General features: G+C 40.6%; 1 protein-coding gene across 7 annotated transcripts in view; it reads left to right on the forward strand.

Annotated features, from left to right (window-relative positions):
- Window positions 1–25,000, forward strand: part of atp2b3b (ATPase plasma membrane Ca2+ transporting 3b) — a 62,178-nt gene that overhangs the window by 12,987 nt on the left and 24,191 nt on the right. For 4 of the 7 annotated variants that reach the window (XM_070967734.1, XM_070967731.1, XM_070967735.1 and 1 more), the window contains exons 4-13: window positions 1,388–1,642; window positions 3,617–3,742; window positions 6,760–6,885; window positions 9,177–9,218; window positions 12,012–12,176; window positions 12,624–12,695; window positions 12,886–13,028; window positions 19,867–19,999; window positions 24,449–24,558; window positions 24,804–24,938. In XM_070967734.1, coding sequence (XP_070823835.1) covers window positions 1,388–1,642; window positions 3,617–3,742; window positions 6,760–6,885; window positions 9,177–9,218; window positions 12,012–12,176; window positions 12,624–12,695; window positions 12,886–13,028; window positions 19,867–19,999; window positions 24,449–24,558; window positions 24,804–24,938 — 1,307 coding nt within the window. Of the gene's footprint in view, window positions 1–1,387; window positions 1,643–3,616; window positions 3,743–6,759; window positions 6,886–8,798; window positions 8,856–9,176; window positions 9,219–12,011; window positions 12,177–12,623; window positions 12,696–12,885; window positions 13,029–19,866; window positions 20,000–24,448; window positions 24,559–24,803; window positions 24,939–25,000 lie in introns of all 7 variants that reach the window. The other 3 variants (XM_070967733.1, XM_070967729.1, XM_070967730.1) reach the window with 1 other exon arrangement.

A 25,000-nucleotide genomic window follows, 5' to 3' on the forward strand; every position in this document is an offset into this window, starting at 1 on the left:
ACTGACTGATTAATGTCAGTTACACAGCAGAAAGGTTGTAGAAGCAAAACCTGTGTTTTTCATTGTGAAACTGATTTTACTTTTATTGAACTTTTTATTTGACAATATCAGGCTAACAATAAATGCTGCAACATAGTGTAACAGTAGCACAAGTAGAGTTGTAATGTCAGCAAACTGATTCAATAATGTCAGCTACACAGCAATGTCGGGTATGCTAATATTTGTTAACATGATCCACCATAAACTACTAGTCATATCAGACCAAGTGTATTGAATTGAGCATCAGTGTGAATTATTGTTTGTGGATTCAACTTTTTGTTTGTGAGAGGAAGAATGCATCAAAAGAGGAAGAAGAAGGCAAACATTATTAATCATTCAAGGGCTGTCACATAGTCAGACCCCTGAGCAGTTAAGGGTTTGGTGCCTTGCTCAAGGACACCATGGCAGTGTGCAGGAGGTGAACTGGCATTTCTCCAGCTTCCACTCCACAATCCATACTGACGGGTCCACCCAGGACTTGAGCCAGCCATCCTCCAGTTCCCCCAAAAAAGTCCCCACAAACTGAGCTACTGCCACCACAAATTCTTCTTCTTCTTCTTCTTATTATTATTATTGTTATTATTATTATTATTATTATTATTATTATTGTTGTTGTTGTTGTTATTAATGCTTCTTTTTTAAAATTTTTAAATTATCCTCAAGTTAAAGATCAGATGGGTAAGTAAAGGGTGGAAAGTGCAGTGGGATGAAGGTTGAGGGAGTTACACATCAAATATCTGGAATCCTCCTTTGAAGTGTTCCTATAGGGCACCTCAGTACGGAGAGCCAAGAGAGAGAGGAACCAATGATTCACATTGCACTCCTATGCTGAATTCACACTTAAATACTGCTGCAGTATCTGCATTAGACAATTCAAATTAAACTGTCAAATTGAATTTAGAAATCAAAGTACCTTCATCCATTGTTTGGGTAATCAGAATCAGATTGTTGTTGCCATAAGCTTTCTGAGTCTGTTAACTGCAGTGAGAGGTCATGATAGTGTGATAAGTGATGATACTTATCACACTATAAGTGAGGTCAACAAACAGATGGAGGAAATATGGGACACTGTGGATCTGTCTGAAACCTCATAATGCATACAACAGCAGCACATGCAAACTCACATTCATTTCTTTTGGTAGGGTGGTGCAACATTTATAGTCGCCTACTGTAAATGTTTTGTTTGTCAGTGGTAAGAATTTGATAACTTATATGAAGAGTGAAGCCAAACCAGCAGCCAGTTGGTGCTTCCGGCAAGTTAGATACTATTTGATTCAGTTGTGATATCATGTCTCTGGCTGTGTACTTTACAAAATGTCTCACCAGCCATCCCCTCCTCTCCCTCCAGTATGTGGGAACGTGTCAGGTGGAGAGGAGGAAGACGAAGGTGACACTGGCTGGATTGAAGGTGCGGCCATCCTGCTGTCCGTCGTCTGTGTCGTACTGGTTACGGCGTTTAATGACTGGTCCAAAGAGAAACAGTTCCGGGGTCTACAGAGTCGGATCGAGCAAGAACAGAAGTTCACTGTTGTGCGGAAAGGAAATGTCATCCAGATTCCTGTGGCTGACATGGTGGTGGGGGACCTGGCCCAGGTCAAATACGGTAAAGAGACCATCACAAATGCTTATTGTATTAAAAAGCAACTTACAAGTATTTTCAACATTGATTCATCAGTTTCTGATCAGTTACCTGAGTAACACCAGCTGGATTCATAGAACTAGACAATGACCACTGTGTAGCCTGCCTGTCAGTGAACATGTGGACTGATAGTGGACTGAAATTGTTGGTCAGTGATTCAAATCCATAAGCCACCTCAGTGGAAAGTGACTAAGTCCATTTACTCAAGTACTGCACCTAAGCACTGATTTGATGTTCTTCAGTCTTTTCTTTTCATGCTACTTTCTACTTCTACTCCACTGTATCACAGAGGGAAAATTTGTATTTTTAATCTTTAGTTACTAGTTACTTCACAATTTTTTACACAAACAACATATAAAGAGCTCATATGATATGCTGCTTTGTTATCAATGAAACTACCCACCAGTTTATACAAGTACACCTGAAACCATCAGTTGATTAGTCAATCGACAGAAAAATAGTAATTAATTATGTTTGATACATTGATACATATTTCAAACATTTCATGCTTCCAGTTTAAACAAATGTGAACATTTGCTGCTTTTCCTTTAAATTATTTTGAGCATTTTACTTCCTTTGTAATAATATTGAGGCTTGGACTGTTGGCCGGACCATGCAAGTATTGTGACACTTTGGGTTCTGGGTCATTGTGATGGCATTCCTGACTGTTTTTTGGAATTCTTACAAACCAAACAATCAATTAATGAAAAAAAAAAAAAAACAACTAAATCATCAGATTAATCCATAATGAAAATAATCAGTCCTGTACAATATAGTTCAAAATGAGCTCTACCTCAACCTACTACAACAGCAAAATGCTACTTTTATAGTAATGATAATCTAGTGATATATAATTGTAGAACAGTCACAGGGGACAGTTTGCAGTCCTTTTCCTTTTAGTTCTTGAAATAGGCCTTCCTGCTTGAACTTACATGTAACATTTTCAATGCAAACTTTAACTTGTAAGAGAGTGCTTTTACAGTGTGGTATTAGTATTTTTACTTAAGTAAAGGATCTGAATGCTTCTTCAACCACTGAGCCACCCCCCCCACACACACACACACACACCCACACACACCCACACACACACACACACACACACATACACACACACACACACACACTTGCCCCATAGAGATAAATTCAGTGACAAAATCACTTACCTGCTGAATACTGACTGACTTTAGTTTGACTAACCCCCAGTGGAAACAATACTAACTCCACACTCTCTCCAGCCTTGTCCTCTCATGCTCAGCGTGCTTGGAGCTTGACCACAAAATCATTATGATTGGCTGCTCTGCCGGAACATGTATCACAATGATTTGTTGTGGGACGCTTTCGATTCAAACAGATTATAATTGATGCGTTCACCAACAATCCGTGAAAAGTGCTGCCTTAACCATTACGCTCTGGGCCTCAGCCTGTTAGAACTTGGAAGAAAAACCTACATTGGAGATGAAAAGTCAGTGTGAGAAAAGGCATGTGTAGTGTGAGAGTTGGCAGCCCTGTGTGGTTTTTACAGGGGAGTTACATGCTAAAACCACAAATTGAGTTTTTTTCATTTCTATTTGTGTATGGATTAAATTAACAAGATATAATATGATAATTAGTAAAATGTAAAGGCACTGTTAAGTAGTTTTTTTTTTTAACCTTTGGACAGAGTCAGGCTAGCCCCTGATTCGAGTCTTTATGATAAGCTAGTTAATCACCTCCTGTCTGCACATAGCTTCAGATGCAGCGCAAGACATGGTATCAATCTTATCAGCTTAACTATTCCTGCTATACCTGTACTGCTTATCTCTGTGACACAGTAAGTATGTGTATTATACTGATGCATGCATGTCCCTGTTAGGTGCACATGCATTGACTTGTCCTTAGCAGAGAAGAACTTAAACTACATGGTGAATCAAACACTGATGTGTTCATGTTTGTGTTCAGGGGACCTGCTGCCAGCTGATGGTATCTTGGTCCAAGGCAATGACTTGAAGATAGACGAGAGCTCTCTTACAGGAGAGTCTGACCATGTACGCAAGTCTGTGGATAAGGACCCCATGCTGCTCTCAGGTTTGTTTTCACATTTTGGATTTTTGCAGCACGGTGGCACATTGGTTAGTTGAACACTATCACAAGGTTCTGGGTAAGAACTCTCTGCGTGGCTGGGGCCTTTCTGTCTGGAGCATGCTCTCCCTTTGCTTGTGCAACTTTACCCCTGGGTACTCTGGCTTCCTCCCACAGTCCAAAAACATGCAAATTGGTTAATTGGAGACTCTGAACTGCCCATAAGTATGACTGTGGGAGTGAATGATTGTCTGTCTCTATTTGCCAACCCTGTGATTCACTAGTGACCTGTCCATGGTGGACGCTGCGTCTCACCCAGTTTCAGCTGGGATCAACTCAAGCCCTCAGTGACCCTGCAAAGTATTTATGGGTATTGCTAAAGGATGAATGGATTTTTCTCTCTGCTACCCTGGTTCTTCTTGGATGACATATGCTAATCCCAAGACACATTTTTGAGAACACAATAACTCAAGTCTAAAATATCATCATATATAGACCACAGGCCATTCCTATAGAGATAATCTGATCACACCCTGGAGTAACTTTATTTAGGTGAACAAAATAACAGAAACACCTGTGCAATAAAATGAAATACAGGTGCAGTGGAATAAATACTGCTTAAGTGAAGCTGAAATATTCTGTTGGGGCTGTTTCAAAGAGGTCTTGTTTCAAATCACTGGTAACTTTTTAGATTACATTTTATCTCATGTGTACAATGGACGGAAAAGTAATGGGATATAATGCTACACCACAACATTACAAGCTACATTACTCTATCTGAGATATATTTTATCGTCAGGTGTTCATGTTAATGCTATCAGATTAATGCAATTTGTGTCTCAATCGGTATCATTATTAGCATAACTGCTCATTCCTCTCTCTGCTCATTCCTCTCTCTGCTCATTCCCTAAAAGCATTTGCATTCATGACAACAGTTTTAACACCTTAATGCCATGAGAGTTTAAGATTAAGATTAAGATTAAGATTTACTTTTATTGATCACTGCACACACATGCTACAGGGAGGAGACTGCACACACGCCATGCTTCGTGAAATTATTCTCTCCGCGTTCGTCGTTCCTCCGCAGCAGACCAGGAGCGGTGGGCTGCCAGCTGCCAGCCAATGCCGGTGCCCGCGCCCGGGGACCCATCCTTTTTTCGTCACCGTTGGTCAGGCGGTGATCTTCTTGCATGTTTTTAGTGGGGGTTATTAAGGAGGAAACCACGGGTCAACACGGGGAGAACATGCAAACTACACACAGAAAGGCCCCTGACACTGAAAGGCACTGAAGACATGGTGGAAACGCCACCAGCGCCCACAGCGGGATTCGAACCGGGGACCTTCTAGCTGTGAGGCGACAGTGTTACCACCGTGCCACCGTGCTATTCTTCACAATAGAATATTTTTTGTCATGCAGATTGGACCTTTTGAAATGGTCTCTTTTTAAATTTGTCATGGGATTATCTTCAATCAAATATAATTAAATGAATGACTAAAATGTGAAAATACATGATTTTTTTTTTTAAATACTCAGAGTGTTTTTGGTTGGTGAAAACTGTCTTAGGTGGGTGTGGTATTGCTGGGAGGAATATTTCTAAAATCTGCACTACTGTCCTATCTTAAACTGCATTTAATGGTAATTTTTAAAATCTTGGTTCAGTGATAATTTGCTTTCCAAGTGACAAATCAGATAATTATTATCTGTATCAGCCGTTCCCCTCAGCTGCACTGAGTGTTTTAGCATGTTTCAGCTCACTGTAACAAAACTCTGTTTTGGTTTTGGCACTGGTTTGGTTCAGTGTCACCCCTGCCTTCAGTCTCATTTCCAGCGGCAGCAAGCAGTTGTTTGCCATGAAAAGCTCTGGTAATCCTGCTTGTACCAAGCAGCAGGCAGAGAGTGGTAGTGACTTGCTACTTTTCTCAGGAGTTGCTGGAGACCACCAGACAGAGTAGAGGTAGAGTGCATATTGGACTTAAAGGTGGTAATGTTGCTCTGTGTCTGTATAAGTAAGCAACTGTTAACTGCTGGCAACTTTATGATGTGAAAGTATGTTAGTATTGTGTATACTGCCATCCATTCAGTCAGGTTCAAAACAGAGGATTGACCTTTCAAAGAATGTTCAATAAAATAGCTTTGTGACACAAGTGAAACACAAAGGGGAAAACCTACAGTAATTTAAAATCTCACCATGACTTCAGACAAAAAGCTAGGGCTGACTCGTTCTGATCGGTTTGTTGATTGGTTGGTTGGTATGCTGGCATGTCCAACCAAGTTCTCATTGGTCAGACAATCACTGGTGTTACTTTCATTAGTGCATCTTAATCCAGTGGATTAAGACACAGCTCCACTCGCTCACCGGAGCAGCTCCACTCCGTATATGGGTTCCTCTTCGCCCGTCTGTTGCACAGCAGCCTTCAGTGTTGATAGGCAATTACTTGTGACCTGCAACCAATAAAATACTGCTGTGGGCTTGACATTTAGCAAGAGTACAGAGTGGTGACTTAAGTTAGAGTGAGGTGGCTGCATCAGAGTGAAAGTAGCACATTTTTAATTTATTTATTTTATTGGCAGTCTGATGAAAAAAACATCACTCATATTCCATTTGATTGGTTGAAAAGTATGGAGAATTTCAGTTGATCAAGATTTCCTTTGGTTGACTACAGCCCTACACAAAACATTGTTTGTGACTTAACAACTTTAAGACAAACAAATTTGGCTTCCTATTCTGTCAATGCCAAAATTACCCAGCTAGACTTGTCTTCTACATAACTCTTGATCTAACTACTTATTGTCTGACCCACTTGCCAGAATTATGCTTTGCACTCCAGTGCCAGGGTCAAGGGTTTCCTTTTTTTTTCAAGTTTGCTTTTTCTTCTGCCTGCATGATGGTATATAGTGTTGAGCTGAGCTCTGTCAGATCACAGTTTGCTGTTTCATATCTGTAACCACTTGGGGGTGCCACTTTGCAAGCACCATTGGTCTCTTAACTGAATCTAAACAAGTATTCTTTTTGGATGTTAAGGTACCCATGTGATGGAGGGCTCGGGCAGGATGCTGGTCACAGCTGTAGGTGTCAACTCGCAGACGGGCATCATTTTCACTCTACTGGGTGCTGGAGAGATGGAGGAAGATGGGAAGGAGAAGAAAGGTAAGTTTAAGAGAGGACTGAGTGCAGAAACTTTTTATCTGCTCATATAGCAAGATGAACAGACGTAATTTTTTTTTGATGCATCCAAAGCACAAATGTGCAAACCAGTAGATGAAGTATGTACTCACACACATGGATGGAGGTTGGGGGCACTGGGACAGAGGCTCTGTGTAAAGTGACACTAAATATTTCTTGTTGGAAAGTCAATCCAATGACTGCATACAAATGCAAAACAGCGACGAAGATACTCAAAACAGACCCAAAGAGACTCAAAATGACCACTAAGAGACTCAAAACAACCACAGAGAGACTCAGAATGACTGCAAAGAGATGAAAATGGCTACAAAGAGATTACATATGACCACAAAGATAGACAAAACCACCAAGACACATAACATAACCACAAAGAGATGCAAAACAAATCGAAGAAGAAGAAAAATGATCATAAAAAAGTAAAGCAACCCCAAAGACAAAATGACCACAAATAGATGCTAAACCACCATGAAGAGCTGCAAACTTAGATTAACAACACAAGACATCCACAAAGAGATGCAAAATGAATCCACAGAGATGAAAAACCACTACAAAGAGACACAAAATGGCTACAAAGAGGTACAAAATGAACAGACACAAAAAGAATCCTCAGAGATGAATAACAACGACAACAAGGTGCAAAATGACCTTATAAAGATGTAAATGACTGCATAGAGACTGCAAAGTACACAGTAGTAGTTCTGTGTCTCTTTCAGTCCTGTGTCTATTGTCTTAAAATCCATCCATGCTCATTCACTCCACATGCTCACACGTGCGTGAGTGTAAGTGTGTGTGTAGTTAGTTGGGTGCCTAACTGATTTCAGATAAGAGCTTCAACAGGAAACACACCAGTTTAACCTCATCGATAATTTAGCCCACATCCTCTCCAGCCCTCTCTCCACTCCCTGTTTCCCTCTCACTGTCTCACGTTCGCCTATCCATCTTTCTTTATTTCTCTCACTCCATCTCTTGTTTACCCCACTCATGCGCCCTCTTTCACTTTCCTATCTTTCCCTTTGCTCTACCCTGTTTCTCCATCCCTCCCTTAATCTGAGAGAGAGAGAGAGAGAGAGAGAGAGAGAGAGAGAGAGGCTGCAGATTGAATCAATTATTGAAAGAGCATGGTAGAGTGAGGCAGCTGGAGAGATTCAGGGAAGAGTGTTGGTTGGTTAAAGCATGAAGCATTAGTCTATGCTGAAATTTGTTTTGGAAGGTCTCTGTAGTCAGAGTGGAGCTGCATACAACAGAGGCAACACATATTTTCAGAAGCACTTAAGGCTAATATCATTACCAGAGCATCATCCATGCCTCTACCACTGCAGTTCTCACTTCTGCATGGGAATGTGTGTAGTATTGCTGACATGTTGAAAAGGAGAAAACATCTGTGGCATCCTGGAATGCAGAAATGGATAGCAACAATTAGCTAATGATGCCCATATTATGAAAAAAAATACTTAACGAATGTTGCCCTCATTCCAAAGAGTTAGTTGTGCACTACGATTTATTGCATTCAGTGCAGCCGCATCTGAGGTCTGGATCATTTAGACAGTCATTTACTGGAGATAGTACATTATTCATAAGACTTCTACAAATGCCATAACGTGGTAGTTTTTCCTCATCCACTGTGGGTTTAGTGTGAGCCTTTTCACTTTTCTCTTTGATTTGTCTCTCATTTTGAGATTAAGGTTATATTCAGTTCATTTTTTCCATTCTACTCTATATATTCATCTACAAACATTCTACTAGTACAGTCATGTGGACAACCACATTTACTACTTGACTTTTTTATTCTTCCTTTTTTACTGTCTTTTGTTTTCCCTTTTTGCCAAATCCTCTCATATGCTCCCAAAACCTTCCTTCCTCACACATTCCCCAAACAGAGGACAGTACTCAGTTGCCAATCTCTACAGATGCCAGTTACAGCACAATCACCAATGGTATGTGAGCATAAAGTTGTCTGCCCTGTCCCACTCCTTCCCTCAGCCAATGAATGGACCCCAGTACACGGTGCAGTGAAAGTGACAGTGACATATGATGGACTTATACATATAGAAATGTCTCTCTCTCTTGACCCAGTGTATAGAAGTGTTTGTACCTTTATTATTCTTCCCTTTAATATTGTTTCTTTGTGGATTTTTTTGTTTGTTTCTGGAAGTGTCAGTATGCACACATGAACAATGCTTTTTCATTACTGTTTGTCTTTCTATTCCCTTATCTTTATATGTGCCTCTGTCTAACTCACCCTCCCGTTCTCTCAGGAAAGCAACCCGATGGAGCTGTGGAGAACAATCAGAACAAAGGTAAAAGCTCATGGTGTGTGCATGTGTTTATGTGCATAAAGGTTGGTTTGGATGTCCGATGAGTATGAGGGGCCGTACAAGCCATAATTCATTCTGGTCCTCTCATACACATATATTCGCCTCTCACATACATATATTTTCTCTCTCACACACATACATTGTCCTTTTACACACATATATTCTCCTTACACACACATACATTCTCCTTTCACATACATATATTTTCATTTTCACGCAGACACAACTTCTCCTTTCACGTGCATATATTGTCACTCTTGCACGAACATACATTCTCCTAAATAAATAGGCATATATGTATATGTACAAATAAAATATATGCATGTGAGAGAAGAATACATGTATGTGTGAGAGCGTATAGTGGAAAAGGAAGTCAGTATAGTGGAAAAGGAAGTCCATCATTTATTGCGCGGTGATTGGCTGAGAAGCTCAAGCGGCCGGGTCACGTTTAGGTCACAGTCAGCATGGAAGGTGGAGAGGAGTCTCGAGTAGTGCAACAAGCCATTGGGGTTTTAAGAAATATTTTATCATCCCCAGAAACGATCGCATCCATATCCTCGTCGCTTGAGCGACAGGTGACAGGTTCATCTGCACCAAACTTTACTCACAGCACGGTGGAAAGTGAGATGAGACAGATTTTCAGACCTGCGAACTTCCAAGTCGCTTCAGCAGGACAAGCAGCTAACGCTAATGTTAACGATGCACAAGGCCAAACTGGAGGATTAAGGCAGCAGTCTTTGTTATATCAGACTCGGACACACTTCGGCAACTGGAACTCCCGTCCAAGAAAAAGGTGAGTACAACGTACTGAAAATTTAACTGCAAGTTGTCAGTCTAACTAATGCAGGCGGAAGGACTAGCATGCAAGCTAGGCTTGTCACTACTAAGGAGGAGATCAGCAGCAAAACCTGTTTTAGTCATATAACTATATAACGACAAACCTAATAATCTTAATGCAGGGTGACCGCGGGTCCTTAAAAAGTCTTAAATAAATTTTTACAAATTAAAGGCCTTAAAAAGTATTAAATTGTCTTAAATTCAGATCAGACAGGTCTTAAATGTGCTTTAATCGTCCCAGGGATGCACCTCACTTTTCACATTTTTAAACATTGATTTTTAAAATCACAGTAACTAACAAAACAAATCAGTAACTAGCATGTCTGCCTGTTAACTGCTAATTTGGCAAGATGTTCGCACAAGCATACTCAAACACTAGTAAAATTGTCTACAAATCAGCTTTCACAAAACTTCACAAAAATATTCCTGCGCCGGATATCAGACACAGTGCCGGAGGTCTTAAAGCCCTGGGAATATGTTTCATTTATTTCATTACAGCACGTCCCCTAGACGTTAAAACATCGCCGACATGAGTGAACACAGCATCGAGCAGTGGAAACGTGAGTTTATTTGCTACTAAGAAGTTCCTATCTTTAACTGGTGAAATGAAATCCGCGGTAACTGGCTAGTTGTTGTAGCGGCTAAACTAGCATGTCCTCATACTGTACTCAAGGGGATCATGTCTGCACTGAGTTAATGCGCAAAGTGTTGAAACAGCGCTCGTTAGGTCCGCTGACAGCAAGATTTGTTTTGTTAGTCGTTATTTAGTTATATGACTAAAACAGGTTTTGCTGCTGATCTCCTCCTTAGTAGTGACAAGCCTAGCTTGCATGCTAGTCCTTCCGCCTGCATTAGTTAGACTGACAACTTGCAGTTAAATTTTCAGTACGTTGTACTCACCTTTTTCTTGGACGGGAGTTCCAGTTGCCGAAGTGTGTCCGAGTCTGATATCGCAAAGACTGCTGCCTTAACATTAGCATTAGCGTTAGCTGCTGAAGTGACTTGGAAGTTCGCAGGTCTGAAAAGCTGTCTCATCTCACTTTCCACCGTGCTGTGAGTAAAGTTTGGTGCACCTGTCACCTGTCAGGTGACAGGTCACCACTCTGTACTCTTGCTCAAGCGACGAGGATATGGATGCGATCGTTTCTGGGGATGATAAAATATTTCTTAAAACCCCAATGGCTTGTTGCACTGCTCGAGACTCCTCTCCACCTTCTATGCTGACCGTGACCTAAACGTGACCCGGCCGCTTGAGCTTCTCAGCCAATCACCACGCAATAAATGATGGACTTCCTTTTCCTCTATACTGACTTCCTTTTCCACTATACTCTCTCACACATACATGTATTCTTCTCTCACATGCATATATTTTATTTGTACATATACATATATGCCTATTTATTTAGGAGAATGTATGTTCGTGCAAGAGTGACAATATATGCACGTGAAAGGAGAAGTTGTGTCTGCGTGAAAATGAAAATATATGTATGTGAAAGGAGAATGTATGTGTGTGTAAGGAGAATATATGTGTGTGTAAGAGTGACAATATATGTATGTGAAAGGAGAATGTGTGTGTGTTCAAGGAGAATGTATGTGTGTGCAAGAGTGACAATATATGTATGTGAAAGGAGAATGTATGTGTGTGTAAGGAGAATATATTTGTGTAAAAGGACAATGTATGTGTGTGAGAGAGAAAATATATGTATGTGAGAGGCGAATATATGTGTATGAGAGGACCAGAATGAATTATGGCTTGTACGGCCCCTCATACAGTAGATGAGTTTATTTCATCTGCAGGTGCAGTACTGAAGAGATTGTATATGTTTTGTTTTGTTTTGTTTTGTTTTGTTTTGGTTTTTTTTGGTGTGTGTGTGTGTGTGTGTGTGTGTGTGTGTGTGTGTGTGTGTGTGTGTGTGTGTGTGTGTGTGTGTGTTTCAGCCAAGAAGCAGGATGGGGGTGTTGCCATGGAGATGCAACCCCTGAAGAGTGCAGAGGGAGGCGAGGTAGAGGACAGGGAGAAGAAGAAAACCAATGTTCCGAAGAAAGAGAAGAGTGTGTTGCAGGGCAAGCTCACCAAACTGGCTGTACAAATTGGCAAAGCAGGTAAGAACTTTTATAACTATATTAGGCATGTTTTACACTCTTTTAGCAGTTTAGGAAATTTCTACACTAAAATGAACACATAGAATAGATTCTTTAGCTGTCAGTCCCACAGAGCTTTTGTGGCAATGAGGTACAGCAGTTTTCTTTCTGAATACGAGAAATGATTTGTGGTAGTTGTGTGAAGCGTTGCACATTAGGTGCAAAGAGTCATTGTCAGAATTGTGTTTTATTACTGCTCTGTAACAGAGAGAAAAAGATTATGTTCTCAAGTACTACAGACTGTGATGAATGTGATCACAAAGGGAAATGAGTGAAGTGAATGATGAAGAACAGTCTGGTTCCTACTGGAAATGCATTACTTCAGATTTAAATAAAAACAGGGATATTGAATAAAGACAAAACTGATTGACACACTGATAAATTGACCCTTTTTCAATCTCCCCACAGGTTTGGTGATGTCGGCCATCACCGTCATCATTCTGGTGCTGTATTTTGTCATCAACACATTTGTCGTTGAAGGTCTGTTTGTATTCCCAACAAACACACATACAGTACTATCTCAGAATGCACCCCTTACAATTGCTGACACATTTTACTCATGCAATTCCTTTCATGTTTTGCTTCATGATTACCAATCTGCTGAGTATGACTCAGTGTTTAAAGTGGATTATTTGCTTGGCATTAATATATATTATGGTATGTGTTGCAGGTCACACGTGGTTGACAGAGTGTACTCCGGTCTACATCCAGTACTTTGTCAAATTTTTCATCATTGGAGTCACTGTGCTGGTAGTGGCTGTCCCAGAGGGCTTACCTCTCGCTGTCACCATCTCTCTGGCTTACTCTGTCAAGGTAGACTCACACCTCCGGTTTAATGAATGCTTAGCGAAAGGAAATGTAAGAGCTGTTGGCATTTTAATCAATGCAAAAATATGTGTAGAGACCATATTGGAAAAATAACAGGTCATGGAGTGAATACAGGAGAGGGAGGCATGCCATGGTCAGACTTGAGTAATATGGACTTTTAAAAGTGAAGTTGGGAATATGTGTGAGGATAATGTTCATATGTGGGCTTGTTGAAAGTATATTCCTGTCAATGGTTTAATTTCCACTGGGAATGCATGTTTCCCTTGCCTTACAAAATCCTCTTTCTGCCTATCTCACTTTTACAGTCTCAGTGTGATTCCCTTACTAAAATCTCTCTACACAGCGTCCTCTGACTGGCCAAATTCACCTTAAAATTCACCTTGACATATAGGGTTACATTCATGGCTCAATGCTTAGATTTTTCAAGGTTGTGGGACTGCATACACAGACACTTCTCAGAGCACTACAGCCTCCTTCTCCCCTCCTTTGCATGTTTCTCAACGTAAAGAAAAAAATGTACCCAATTTGTTGTGTCAGGACACCCTCACGGGTCAATAAAGTGTTCTGATTGTGATTTTGAAAACATTTAGAGGGATACTCCAACATTGTTGGGAAATGCACTTCTTCACTTTTCCATTAAATGTTAGATGAAAAGATTCCCTCTCATGTCATTCAATATGAACCTAAAGCCAGGAGTTGGTTAGCTTAGCTAAACATCCATCCATCTTCTTCTTATTCGGGGCTGAGTACCAGTGGAAACAGGCTAAGCAAGGCAGTCCAGATGTCCCTCTCTCCAGCATTGTTTTCCAGCTTCTGGGTTATTCCAAGGCATTCCCAGGCCAGAAAAGATAGATAATCCCTCCAATGTGTTCTGGATCTACCCTGGGCTCTCTACCAGTTGGATATGCTCGGAAAACCTCCATGGGGGGGCACCCAGTAGGCAACCTGATCAGATGCTTGAACCACCTCAACCGGCTCCTTTCAACACAAAGGAACAGTGGCTCTACTCGAAGCTCCCTTTGGATGTCTGATCTCCTTGCCCTTTCTCTAAGGATGGGTCCAGCCACCCTATGAAGGAAACTCATTTCAGCAACTTGTATCTACAGTATGATCTCATTCTTTCGGTCACTACCTGGGCTAGGGATGGGAATCGAGAACCGGTTCTTTTTGAGAACTGGCTCCCAGTAGCTCAATTCCTCGGAATTGTTTGCCTGCCTGGTTAACGATTCTTCTGCTTATCGATTCCGCCTGTCTTGCACATGCGCGATAACGTCACGCTGCATTGTTTTGGTTTAGAACGTAGCTGATATGGCGTTGAGGCAGAAACACTCCAAAGTATGGCTATATTTCACGTGAAAAGTTTCCATTTCTTCAAAGGGGTGAAATACCTCCAACATGCTAAAACATTTGTCAACACAGCATGCAAAATGTCATGTGTTTGATACGCTACTTAGCGACGCTTGTGAATCAGAGCAAACACCAGGGCGTCAGCTGTTATTAGTGCCAAAGGTAATGTTGAACTCTTACAAGCCGTGTCTGCTGTGTTAAGGTTAGCGCCATTTCACTGTGTAAACTGCTTTCGCCATATGAACCACCTCCATGTCCTTCCATCAAATTTAGATGACGATGACTGCAGAGTCAGGCTGGCTCAGAGGCTGCAGCGGGCACCGGCAGGCCTCACGCACCTCTATCCACTCCTTTCACTGAGGCAGGGAAGAGTAAAATGACCGAGACGAGGATAAAGGAATGTCACAGAGCGGTCACTAGATTTGTGGTGAAAGGTTTGCACCCTTTTGACACTGTAGATACCCCTGCATTTCAGTAGGTTCATTCGTTGCATTTTATCTGGCATATCTGCTCAAATGAAAATCAGAAATTTGAGTTCCGTCAGAGTTGCATGTTGTTATTTTAACCAGTGTAGTTCTGCTTCATTCATTCCTACTCTGAGAAGTAGCTCACCTACTTTTTAGGTTTGTTCTGACGTTATGTCACACATCATTTGTGCATACTGTATATGTTATATTTTCTGTGCAGAGATAGAATATAAAAGACAGTTAACGCAAACAAACCCATTTGTACTCTTTTATTTCTTCACCCAATGAGAATCGATAAGAGAATCCATAAGAATTGGATTGATAAGCAAACTTGATAATGAAATCGGAATTGTTGAATTCTTATCAATTCCCATCCCTAACCTGGGCTCATGCCAATAGGTGAGGGTTAGAACATGGAACAACAACTGGCAAATTGCTCTGTCTTCACCACAAGTCAATGGTATAACAGTTGCATTACTGCAGACACTGCTCCAATCGGCCTGTCTGTCTGACGTTCCGTTGCCCTCACTTGTTTAACAAGACTCCAAGATAGTTTAACTTGGGAAACCATTTTTCAGCAAAGAAAAATGGCCTCAGAGTAGGAGGTGCTGATTCGCATTCCAACTTGGCTGCAAACTGACCCAGTGGATTCACTACAAAATACAATGAATTTTTCTTTTAGAGATAAGATTGTGGCAATCAGAATGAGCATTACTCACAAAAAGATGGAAAATGAACCACACATTACTACTCCAAAGTCCAAATGCACCATGCATTGCTTTACTGCAGTGGACTTGAAATTATCAAGAAAGTTGTCTGTGACTTAAAATCCTCTACCTGTACTCTTGATCCCATTTTCACTACTTTTTTAATATTGGTTCTTAGTTGTCTGGCAGAGGAGGTTTTAACAATAATTAATAACTATCTGTTCACAGGCACCTTTCCTACAGCTTTTAAAACTGTTGTAGGAGCAGCCTATGTTCAAACCTTCTCGTAAAGTGAGGTTTAAAGTGTGTGCAGAACACATTGTGTGGGTAGTCTGGCTTCTCTCATTGCTACAACTGTAGTTCCTGCATTTTAGGTAATGATAGCAATACCATGATGATTTTTGTATTCTTCATGTCACGCTCCCACTCCAAAAGAGCAGATTTCAGAACCTTAGCTATGTTGAGTCCAGTTTGTGATTGGAAAAGAAGCCGCATCAAAACTTTTCATTTCCCATTCGATTGTCATAACATGAGCTGTTACTGTAATCTAGCTCTGAGTAGCTCCTGAAGTCCACTCATTTGTGGTTATTGAGATGCACTCTGCTTCTTCAAGGCACTGGACCACTTTTGCTTTTGTGTCTTGGTACAGAGCTGCTGTCACTGCACAACTAAAGTGTGGCCTTGGTGGAATTGTATACTTTGGCTGCAGCATGTTTACCAACTCAATTATGAACTAAATTCATTGATTATGTTATGGTTTTCACCAAGCTTTTTAACTGGACCCAATGATGCAGACCAGAGAGAAGGCAGGTAAAAGAACAAAAATGTATTAATAAAGAAAAGCGCACTCACAAGGAGTGGATTAAACAACAAACAACGAAAAGCGCACTCTAGCAGAGTGGAGATAACAAAGGGAGCTCCGTATGACGGGTCTGAGGTAAGGCACACGTGGAAGTGGCAGACAGGCAACTGAAACACAGGAAACACACCTATAGTGGTCGAAACAAAGAAAACACAATACCACGCTCACGACTGCTAGAGAAAGTACTCACAATACTGGATCACTAACAGGCCTGGAAAGATCTTGGGAGGAAAGAGACTGGAACAATCCGGCAACAGCTAGGAGAGAGCTCTCTCCTTTTAAACTGTTGCTGATGAGCCTGATGAGCAACCGGTGTGCACAGGTACGCAGAGCTGGCCAGGTGCAGGACACACCCAGCTGCACACACGGGGAAAACAGACAGACAAAAAACACACTGAGAAAAGGGAAAACGAAACACAAGATTGAGACAAACTGCCAGATCCTAACAGATTAATTGCCGACCACAGAAAACGGCCTCAAACCTTTGGCTATATATTCACCGTTGCATCTTGGTATTTCTTCAGCTCTGGGGCTGTTATGAAGACGTGGGGCTCCAAATGCTACTTTCAGGCTCCTTTGGTCTGGCAGAAGCTTTGTTGTTGTGGTGACTTGAGCTTTTCTGCGTGGCGATGTGCCAAATGGCTTTTCATGATTAATGTTTTTCCCATAGTGTAGTTGACCGTCGTCCAGCAGTATTTGCAAGTTGTTTTGCATTTGTTTTCTTTTCACCATTGTCAGGTCTTGAAACAGGAACACCGAAATGTTGCCACATATCTGCTCTAATTGTCAAAATAGCCTCCTTGATCTCTTTTTCGTTATAAGCACTTTCCATCCATCCATCCATTTTCTATGCCGCTTATCCCTTTCGGGTCGCGGGGGGTGCTTTAGCAGTGCTTGGCTTGCATGCAAAGGATGTCAGGAGTCTGTCTTCTTTACTACTATGATTGTGTTCTCTGCTGTACAAACAAAAACAATACAAAATTTAACGATAATAAATAACCGTATAAATTCACAGTGGCGTCACAGTCCCACAATGACATCAAGCCATATTTCTATTGCGAGATTCGGTAAATTGTTACATCCATAATAGGGACCGGATGGCTCATAGCAACAGCCCCCATACCCCATACTCCCGCAGTACCCATCACTAAACTTCTTGGGAGACTCAGTTGCAATCTCCCACAGCCCCCCTCATCAGCCCTGCAAGTGTAAAGAGCTGGTTCACTGTTCCACGGCCAGGACAGAATCTGCATTGCTTCACCTGGATTTGAGTTTCGCCAATCAGTCGGAGCCTTCCTTCCAGTACTCTGGAATAAACTTTCCTGGGGAGGCTAAGGAGTGTGATACTCCAATAATTGGACCAGACCACCACCCCAGTCTACCACTCCACAGGCACTGTCCCTGACCTCTATGTGACACTGAAGAGGCATGTCAGCCAACAAGGAGCATCTTGACTACCTCGGAGATCTCTGCCATATGGGTGAGCCGTCCTCTAGTCTTCAAATTCTGCCTTCTCCATAGAGGATGTGTTGCTCGGGTTCAGGAGTTCCTCAAAGAGCTCTTTCTGCATGTTTTCTCATTTGTCCTGTCCTGGTTCCAGACCAAATGCTATGTGTAGAGGGGAGCCTAACTATATCTAGTTGGTACCACCTCTTGCACTAGCTCTGGTTCCTTTGCCACCAGAGAGTTAACATTCCACGCCCCTTCAGGTTTTGCCTGGCCAAGCACCATGGATAAAAGCCCAGTCATCAGATACTAGCTGGCAAGCTTACCTGTCCAGTATGGCTACAGTACAGTTCCCTGGTAAGGTACCACTGCTCCTTCCAGCGCCAGCTGTCAGCCAGAAGGCATTAACATCTCCAGCGGATTATTTCTTACCATTTCAAGTTGTGTTACCACTTTCAGATCTGCTGCTCTCTTGATTCATTTTTGATAAATGATTCTGATTTTCAAAGCTCAGTGTGCTGTGTTCGTTACTCTTGCTGCTCTCACTTTGTTTCTGTCTCACATGAGTTTCGACTTTACTTGAACTGGCCACCCAGGTGTTTTAATGGCCACCAAAGTATAGTTGGCTACCTATTTTAGTATTAGTAGTATCTTGTTTTTATTTTTTATCCATCCGAGAGAATGACACATCAGCAATCACTTAACTTCTTGACAATCTCCCTTCACTTTACCCCTCCCATCTACTGACAATCAAGCATGCACTAATTGGGGATGAAACAGTCTGAAGCTTGAGTTGTGTTTTTGGATGCCTTTATAAAACATACTGCTGACAAAGAAAGTCAACAGAGCAGAGAGGAAGAGAGAAACAGGAAGAGGAAGGGCAGCACAAGTCACTGTGTGTGCAGAGACCAGTGGTATAGGTGTGTGTCTGTTGGGAAAAAGGAACTAAACTGAAAAGCAAGGTGAGCAGATTAAAGTAGTTTGTGAGTAAACACTAGAATAAGGTGGATATATGGATTTAAAATGGTGAAATAAGAAATAACCTACTACAAACAAGGTGATGTATTATTTCATATATTTTCCATAGACAAATATAACCCCACCTCCACCCCCCACCCAAAACTGGCGACTATTTTCACTCAGCTGAAGATTCATGATGATTCATGTAAGGTTATTACATGTAGTCTGAATCTGAGTTTTATTATATCTTAGACTGACCCTCCCCTCCAACCATTTACCTTGGGAGACCTTACCCTGAGCTATTGCCCCCAACAACACAGCTCCCAGGGTTGCAGGGACGCACAAATCCCTCCATCACATTAAGTTGCAGATTCTTGGAGTGGAGTCAAACATAAACACTCTAAACATAGTATAAAGACCGGAAACAGGGGTACATAAAGTTCAGTCAATGGCAGTGTAGTGCATAAGTTTTTAGTATGGATTTATGGGTGTCTGTGGTGTGGTAAATGCCACCTTTCCATGCCTAATACAGTCTATAATGTAGTCTAATTAAATTACATTAAAGCATATTCCAAATATAAGAGGGCCGAGTATTGAACCTTAGGGAACTCTGCACATAATGTTAGTTATACATAATTACCAAGTGAGACAAAATTATTCCTCATAAATAGAATTTGAATTGTTTTAGCACTTTGCCTGAAGTCCCAATCCAATTTTCAAGTCTTAGCCAGTCATTAAATGAATTTGTATCAGTGTGTTATATATCAAAAATAATTTTTCACATATTTGTATGGATTTGCCTCTCTGCACCATTTCTTAATCTAAATGAAACAGTGCTTTATCTGCCCCTGAATTTACATTAAGTGAACAGTGACTGATTTTTCCCTAACTCCCTCTCTCCTTCTTTCCATCAATTCATTTCTCTCTGCCTTTGTCCTTCTGCCCTTTGTCTACCCATCATTATTCGCTCCCATCCCACCCTTCCATCCACCCCTCACACAACCCTCTGCTCTCCATTACTATCACATATGTAGAAAATGATGAAGGACAACAACCTTGTACGCCACCTGGATGCGTGCGAGACCATGGGCAATGCCACAGCCATTTGCTCTGACAAGACTGGCACCCTCACCACCAACCGCATGACAGTAGTGCAGACATTTTTAGGTGAGTCAAAACAAATAATCATAAATAATAATAATAATAATAATAATAATAATAATAATAATAATAATAATGATAATAATGATGCAGTTTACCAAGCATGTCTTTATTGGTTGTTTGTGTGGCCTGTAATCGACCAGAATGAAACACAATTTTATACTAATATTGAATAAATGTTCATATTTGAAAAGGTCATAAGGTGATTATGTTGCCCACTTTTTTTTTTTTTTTTTTTTTTACGTTACTATGGTTAGATGAGTAGTTCCCATTTTGGGTGCTGTGGCATCATAGTGTGCTTCAAGAATGGTGAAGAGGTGCTGCAAGTTTTGTTAATTTACTTTTTTCACAGTATATTTTGAAAAATATCACCACACAAAAAATTGTGAAGTACATTTTTCTATACATTTTTCTATTAGGTTTTCAAACATGTCAGAATGGAAGACATAAGTAATTAACATTGAAATCACCATATTAAAAAAAGTTATAACACAAAAACTGTGGAAAGATTTGTTGCCATATGTAAAGGTCAGAGCTGATAGAGCCCAACCCTTAACACAGTCTAATCAAGCAAACAAAACAGCTGGCCAGAAAAACAAAAATCATATCTTTACACCAAAAATGATTTGGCTTACAGCTTTTTGTGGTTTTCAAAAATGTATATTAAGCTTCTTTCACACTGGACAAAAAACCTTTTGGTGGGAAAGGGAAAGGGAACATTCGCCATTCATTTCCTGCTCAAATGACTCCAGTTCTGTTTGGCAGTAATGGAAACATAAAACCCAGGTGGACACACTAAATTGTGTATTATGTATACATTGCGCCTTTTCCAGCACATTGACACACTGACATGCATTGAAGTTCCTGACATTGGCGCATAAATCCTGCCTAATATTAGACAGAATTGCCATCTCGTTACACTCACTTTCCATCTCATCATTGTCTCATTAAAGATATAGGAAACTAGCCACCATAATATTGTTACTGGCCTCCATGCTGCTTTCCCTTGATCCCTGTTGTGTGGCACATTTGTGACATTGAACGTTACATACCAGCATAAAAACAGAAAGGCAAACCCGTCCACTGGCAATAGGAAAGAAGTCAATTGCCTATTTTAAGTGGGTTTGCCCACCTTAATATATATACTGATTTTGGTGTAAAACATTTGTTTTTGGTTATTTTTAGTCAAATATAAAATTGTTAGCATACTTTTCATCTGTCTCATTCTAGCCTTATTGTTTTATGCATTATAAATTTTTATGTCATTTACAGCAAGTAAGATAATGCAGGATGACCACCGCTTCACCTGGCTAAATCTTTGCGAAGTCCAAACTGATACAAGAGATTTCTGCACACTTACATTCATGTAGTATTTCAGTTTGTTTTTAACTTTTGGTCTATCAGACCTTCATCGGGACATATATGGTAATAACCAATCCCACTCTAATCATTGACAGTAAATACCCCAGTGCACACCCTGAGTATAGACACACTACCTCCTGGAAACTGTATTTTTTTGTTTTTAAATGCTGAATGCTAAAAACATATACAACCAGAAAGGGCCTTTATACAGTTTCACCATATCATACCATTTCATCACGTAATAAATGGGTCTTTGAAAGGGGTCAGGCTTGAGATCCCCAGATCCATAACAAAAGCAAGTGTCTCCAAACAAAAAATAAAAGTAAGAGCTATAGAGCAGCAGCTTTATCTATCGACATATGTAAAATATACACAAATTTCTGATCATATTAAACTGAGAATTTATGGACTCATGCTCATAGCCAGTCTCTTGGGAAATGCCAAACATATCATCTAGATATGGGGGCCATTTGATGACTTTGTGAATGGAGGGGTTTCTGTTAACTCTTTACAGATATAACTGTCTTCAAAGTGACCCACACATAAATTAGCATATTTCGGGGCAAAAGTAGAGCCCATCGATGTCCTTTGCAGTGTAGAAAGAAATCACCAGTAAAGGAGAATTAGTTTAGTTCAAAGACCAGAGCAGCCAGCTCACAAATAAATGCACTGTCAGGAAGTCCTACATCAGTGCACTCTTTTAGATAATACTCAAGAGCCTCAAAGCCTCTGTCATTAGTAGAGATATTAGTGTACTGTAGAGACTTTCCACATCTAAGGTGGACATACTCATATCATTCGGTAACTATTTTAATGTTGATATCTTGCTGATTAAACCAGTCGACTTTAACACATGATACGTAGATGCTTCAGAGCATATAGTTTAGAAAATAATCAGCATAATTAGATAATGGCTTAAGGAGAGAACCATTGCTGTTCTGCCTTTGGGTGTAACCAAGCTTTTATGGATTTTAGGCAACGTATAGAATACAGGAGTAACAGGATGTTACAGTTACAGTTCAGAGAATTATCTTCATTCTTAGAGATCCAGTTCAGTTCAAATGTCCAGCCTGTGACGTGAGATCTTTTTTCTGGATATCAGGGGTGGGGTTAGTCTTTAAAAAATATTAATTAGTTTATTTTGGTTGCCCTCATATTTGTAGTCTAACATGTTCTGGGTCATGTTCGGGGTCTTGTATAGCCAAATGTCTATCTTGACTGAGGGTAGAGAAAGAATTGTTATTTTCTTTCAGTAAGTCAAGTGCAAGAAGTTTAGTTAGCTGGATTTGAGGAATAATGCACAGATGTGCTCTTAGGCTTGACTACAAGTTTATCAGACCTTAGTATATCAGAGTTGCAACACATTTGTGTCAGTTTAATCTTTGTCAAGAAATGGAACAAATTGGTCTTCGTCTTGAAAGAGTTTGTCTGACATGTACGGACAAAGCTGAAGCCTTTGGAAACAGCATAAAGTTGATGGGCACTGAGTACCCTATCAGAGAGGTTCATCACCAGATTCTGCCTTGCTGGCAGGTGAAGGGCTCGTTCTTGGAGTCTGGGTTTCTTCTTGCCCTCCTCGTTTTCTTCTACACCAATGGCTGAATTGTGATTTCGTCCTGCTGGGTGCTGGTAATAGCTCCTGTTAGAATCAGACTAGTTAAGATCTTCTTTGATCCACTTGTAAACTCTGCCATGAATGTAGTCCAGGCTGTCCCACATGTATTTCTTGATTTTGCCATCAGACCATCTTCCCATGACTAGTGTATTTGTTTAATGGAATCACTGAAATTATCAGAATCATTACCCAGCTTCCCTCTCATAAGCACTTCATTATCAGTATGTAAAAACTACGGTTCCCAGAAGGTGGAGCTTCTACCTGCAGGGTGTGCACAGATCTGCTGCATAGTGCCAATGATTAGAATGGGATTGGTTATTTTTACCTGTCCATTGTTGAACCAGGTACACACTGATGAAAATCTCAAAATAAAGTGATACACTGCATAAATCTAAGTGTGCAGAAATCCCCTTTTGTCACTTTCTACAGCAAGCAAGCATTTTGAGGCTCCAGCTGTCATAGTTTTTGTTATGTACAGTTACCATGTTTACAGGTGTTGTTCTTGCCTATTGCTAGGTTAGGGAAAGCACTCATTACTTGGTGCAGTGCCCTGGTCACTCTGCTCCACAGTAATACAACAGACTCAGTAAATTAATTAATAATGTCATTTTCCAACTTAGTCTGTTTGCTCAGTCTATGTCGTTCTTGCTCACCTAGCATGATTGTAGCTAATCATTCAGAAGCTAGATTCACTCACTTATTCAATAAGTACGTCCCATGATGTATGCAGGTCATTGATTAAGACTTTGTATTAAAACAGTAATTAATTCATTTGTCCATTAATTTGTCTTTCGCATCTTTTTTTTTGTCATAGTTTTCACTGATGAAATTAACACTGGAATTACCTGGACAATGCCTTTATGTATGTCAGACACTATGGTATTCTTCAAGGAACTATTCCCGGTCCAGTTCTATTTTTCCCTACATGCCCACACTCAGTAATATTGCAATATTAACTGCTCATTGTTGCAGATTGTTGTATAGCTTTGTTTTATCGTAATAGATATTGTCATTGTTGAGATGACCCTGCTGTTATCAGTCAGAGAATCCCTCTCCAGAATCAAGACGGAGTCAGACTTTCATCCCTGGAGGGGGTCAAACTCCAGAACCACTGATCCTACATTTCCCCATAATGTAACCAAATAACAACTTTGATTAATATAAATTTGTAGCCGTCAAGCCTGATCTGAGATGGCCTTGATGACATCATTAGTTATTTTCTTAGACCTTTCAAGACATATACTTATACAACTGTTTTCACAGAACTTCATGTCTATTGCTAGCCATTTCCATTTTCAGGTCACAGATTAGAGAACAAATATGCACAAATACGCAAAAACTGATTTTATCAATAGCATGGGCTATTCATATTATCTGGTTTACAACAGAGCTAACAAAGAGCATATGGAGATACCATGTAGGCTGAAAGTACAAAGATTATAACTGACGTGTATTAAAATTAGATTGTTGTTTCCCAGGTGATGTGCACCACCGTGTGGTCCCGGACCCTGGACAGATCAACCCCCGGATACTGGATCTATTAGTCAATGCTATTGCTATCAACAGCGCCTACACATCCAAGATTTTAGTGAGTCATGCATAGACAGAGATGCCACTGTTTTGCAGAAAGTCATTTTTGGCTTTATTCTGTTTTGTGCAGACTCTTCATTAGCCCTGAGTTAATGTTAGTCAATGTTCATGCCTTTGTTTTAATGTCATCCTTTTTCATGTCCTCTGGCCTCATCTATTTTTCTCTCCTTCTCTGTGTCCCTCCCTGACTTTCTCACTGCTGTCCCTAATCTACCAACTTATTTCAATCTTATTCTCTATCAGCCACCTGATGTGGAGGGCGGCCTGGCTAAGCAGGTGGGCAACAAGACAGAGTGTGGCCTGCTGGGATTTGTATTAGACCTACAGCAGGAGTATGCCCCTGTAAGAGAGCAGATCCCTGAGGAAAGACTGTACAAGGTAGGGAACTGTGCACCACATCTACTCTCATGAGTTTTAGTTTATTTATTGCACTATAAAAG

Source organism: Chaetodon trifascialis, chromosome 8 (genome assembly GCF_039877785.1).
Source record: "Chaetodon trifascialis isolate fChaTrf1 chromosome 8, fChaTrf1.hap1, whole genome shotgun sequence".
Classification (NCBI taxonomy): Eukaryota; Metazoa; Chordata; class Actinopteri; order Chaetodontiformes; family Chaetodontidae; genus Chaetodon; species Chaetodon trifascialis.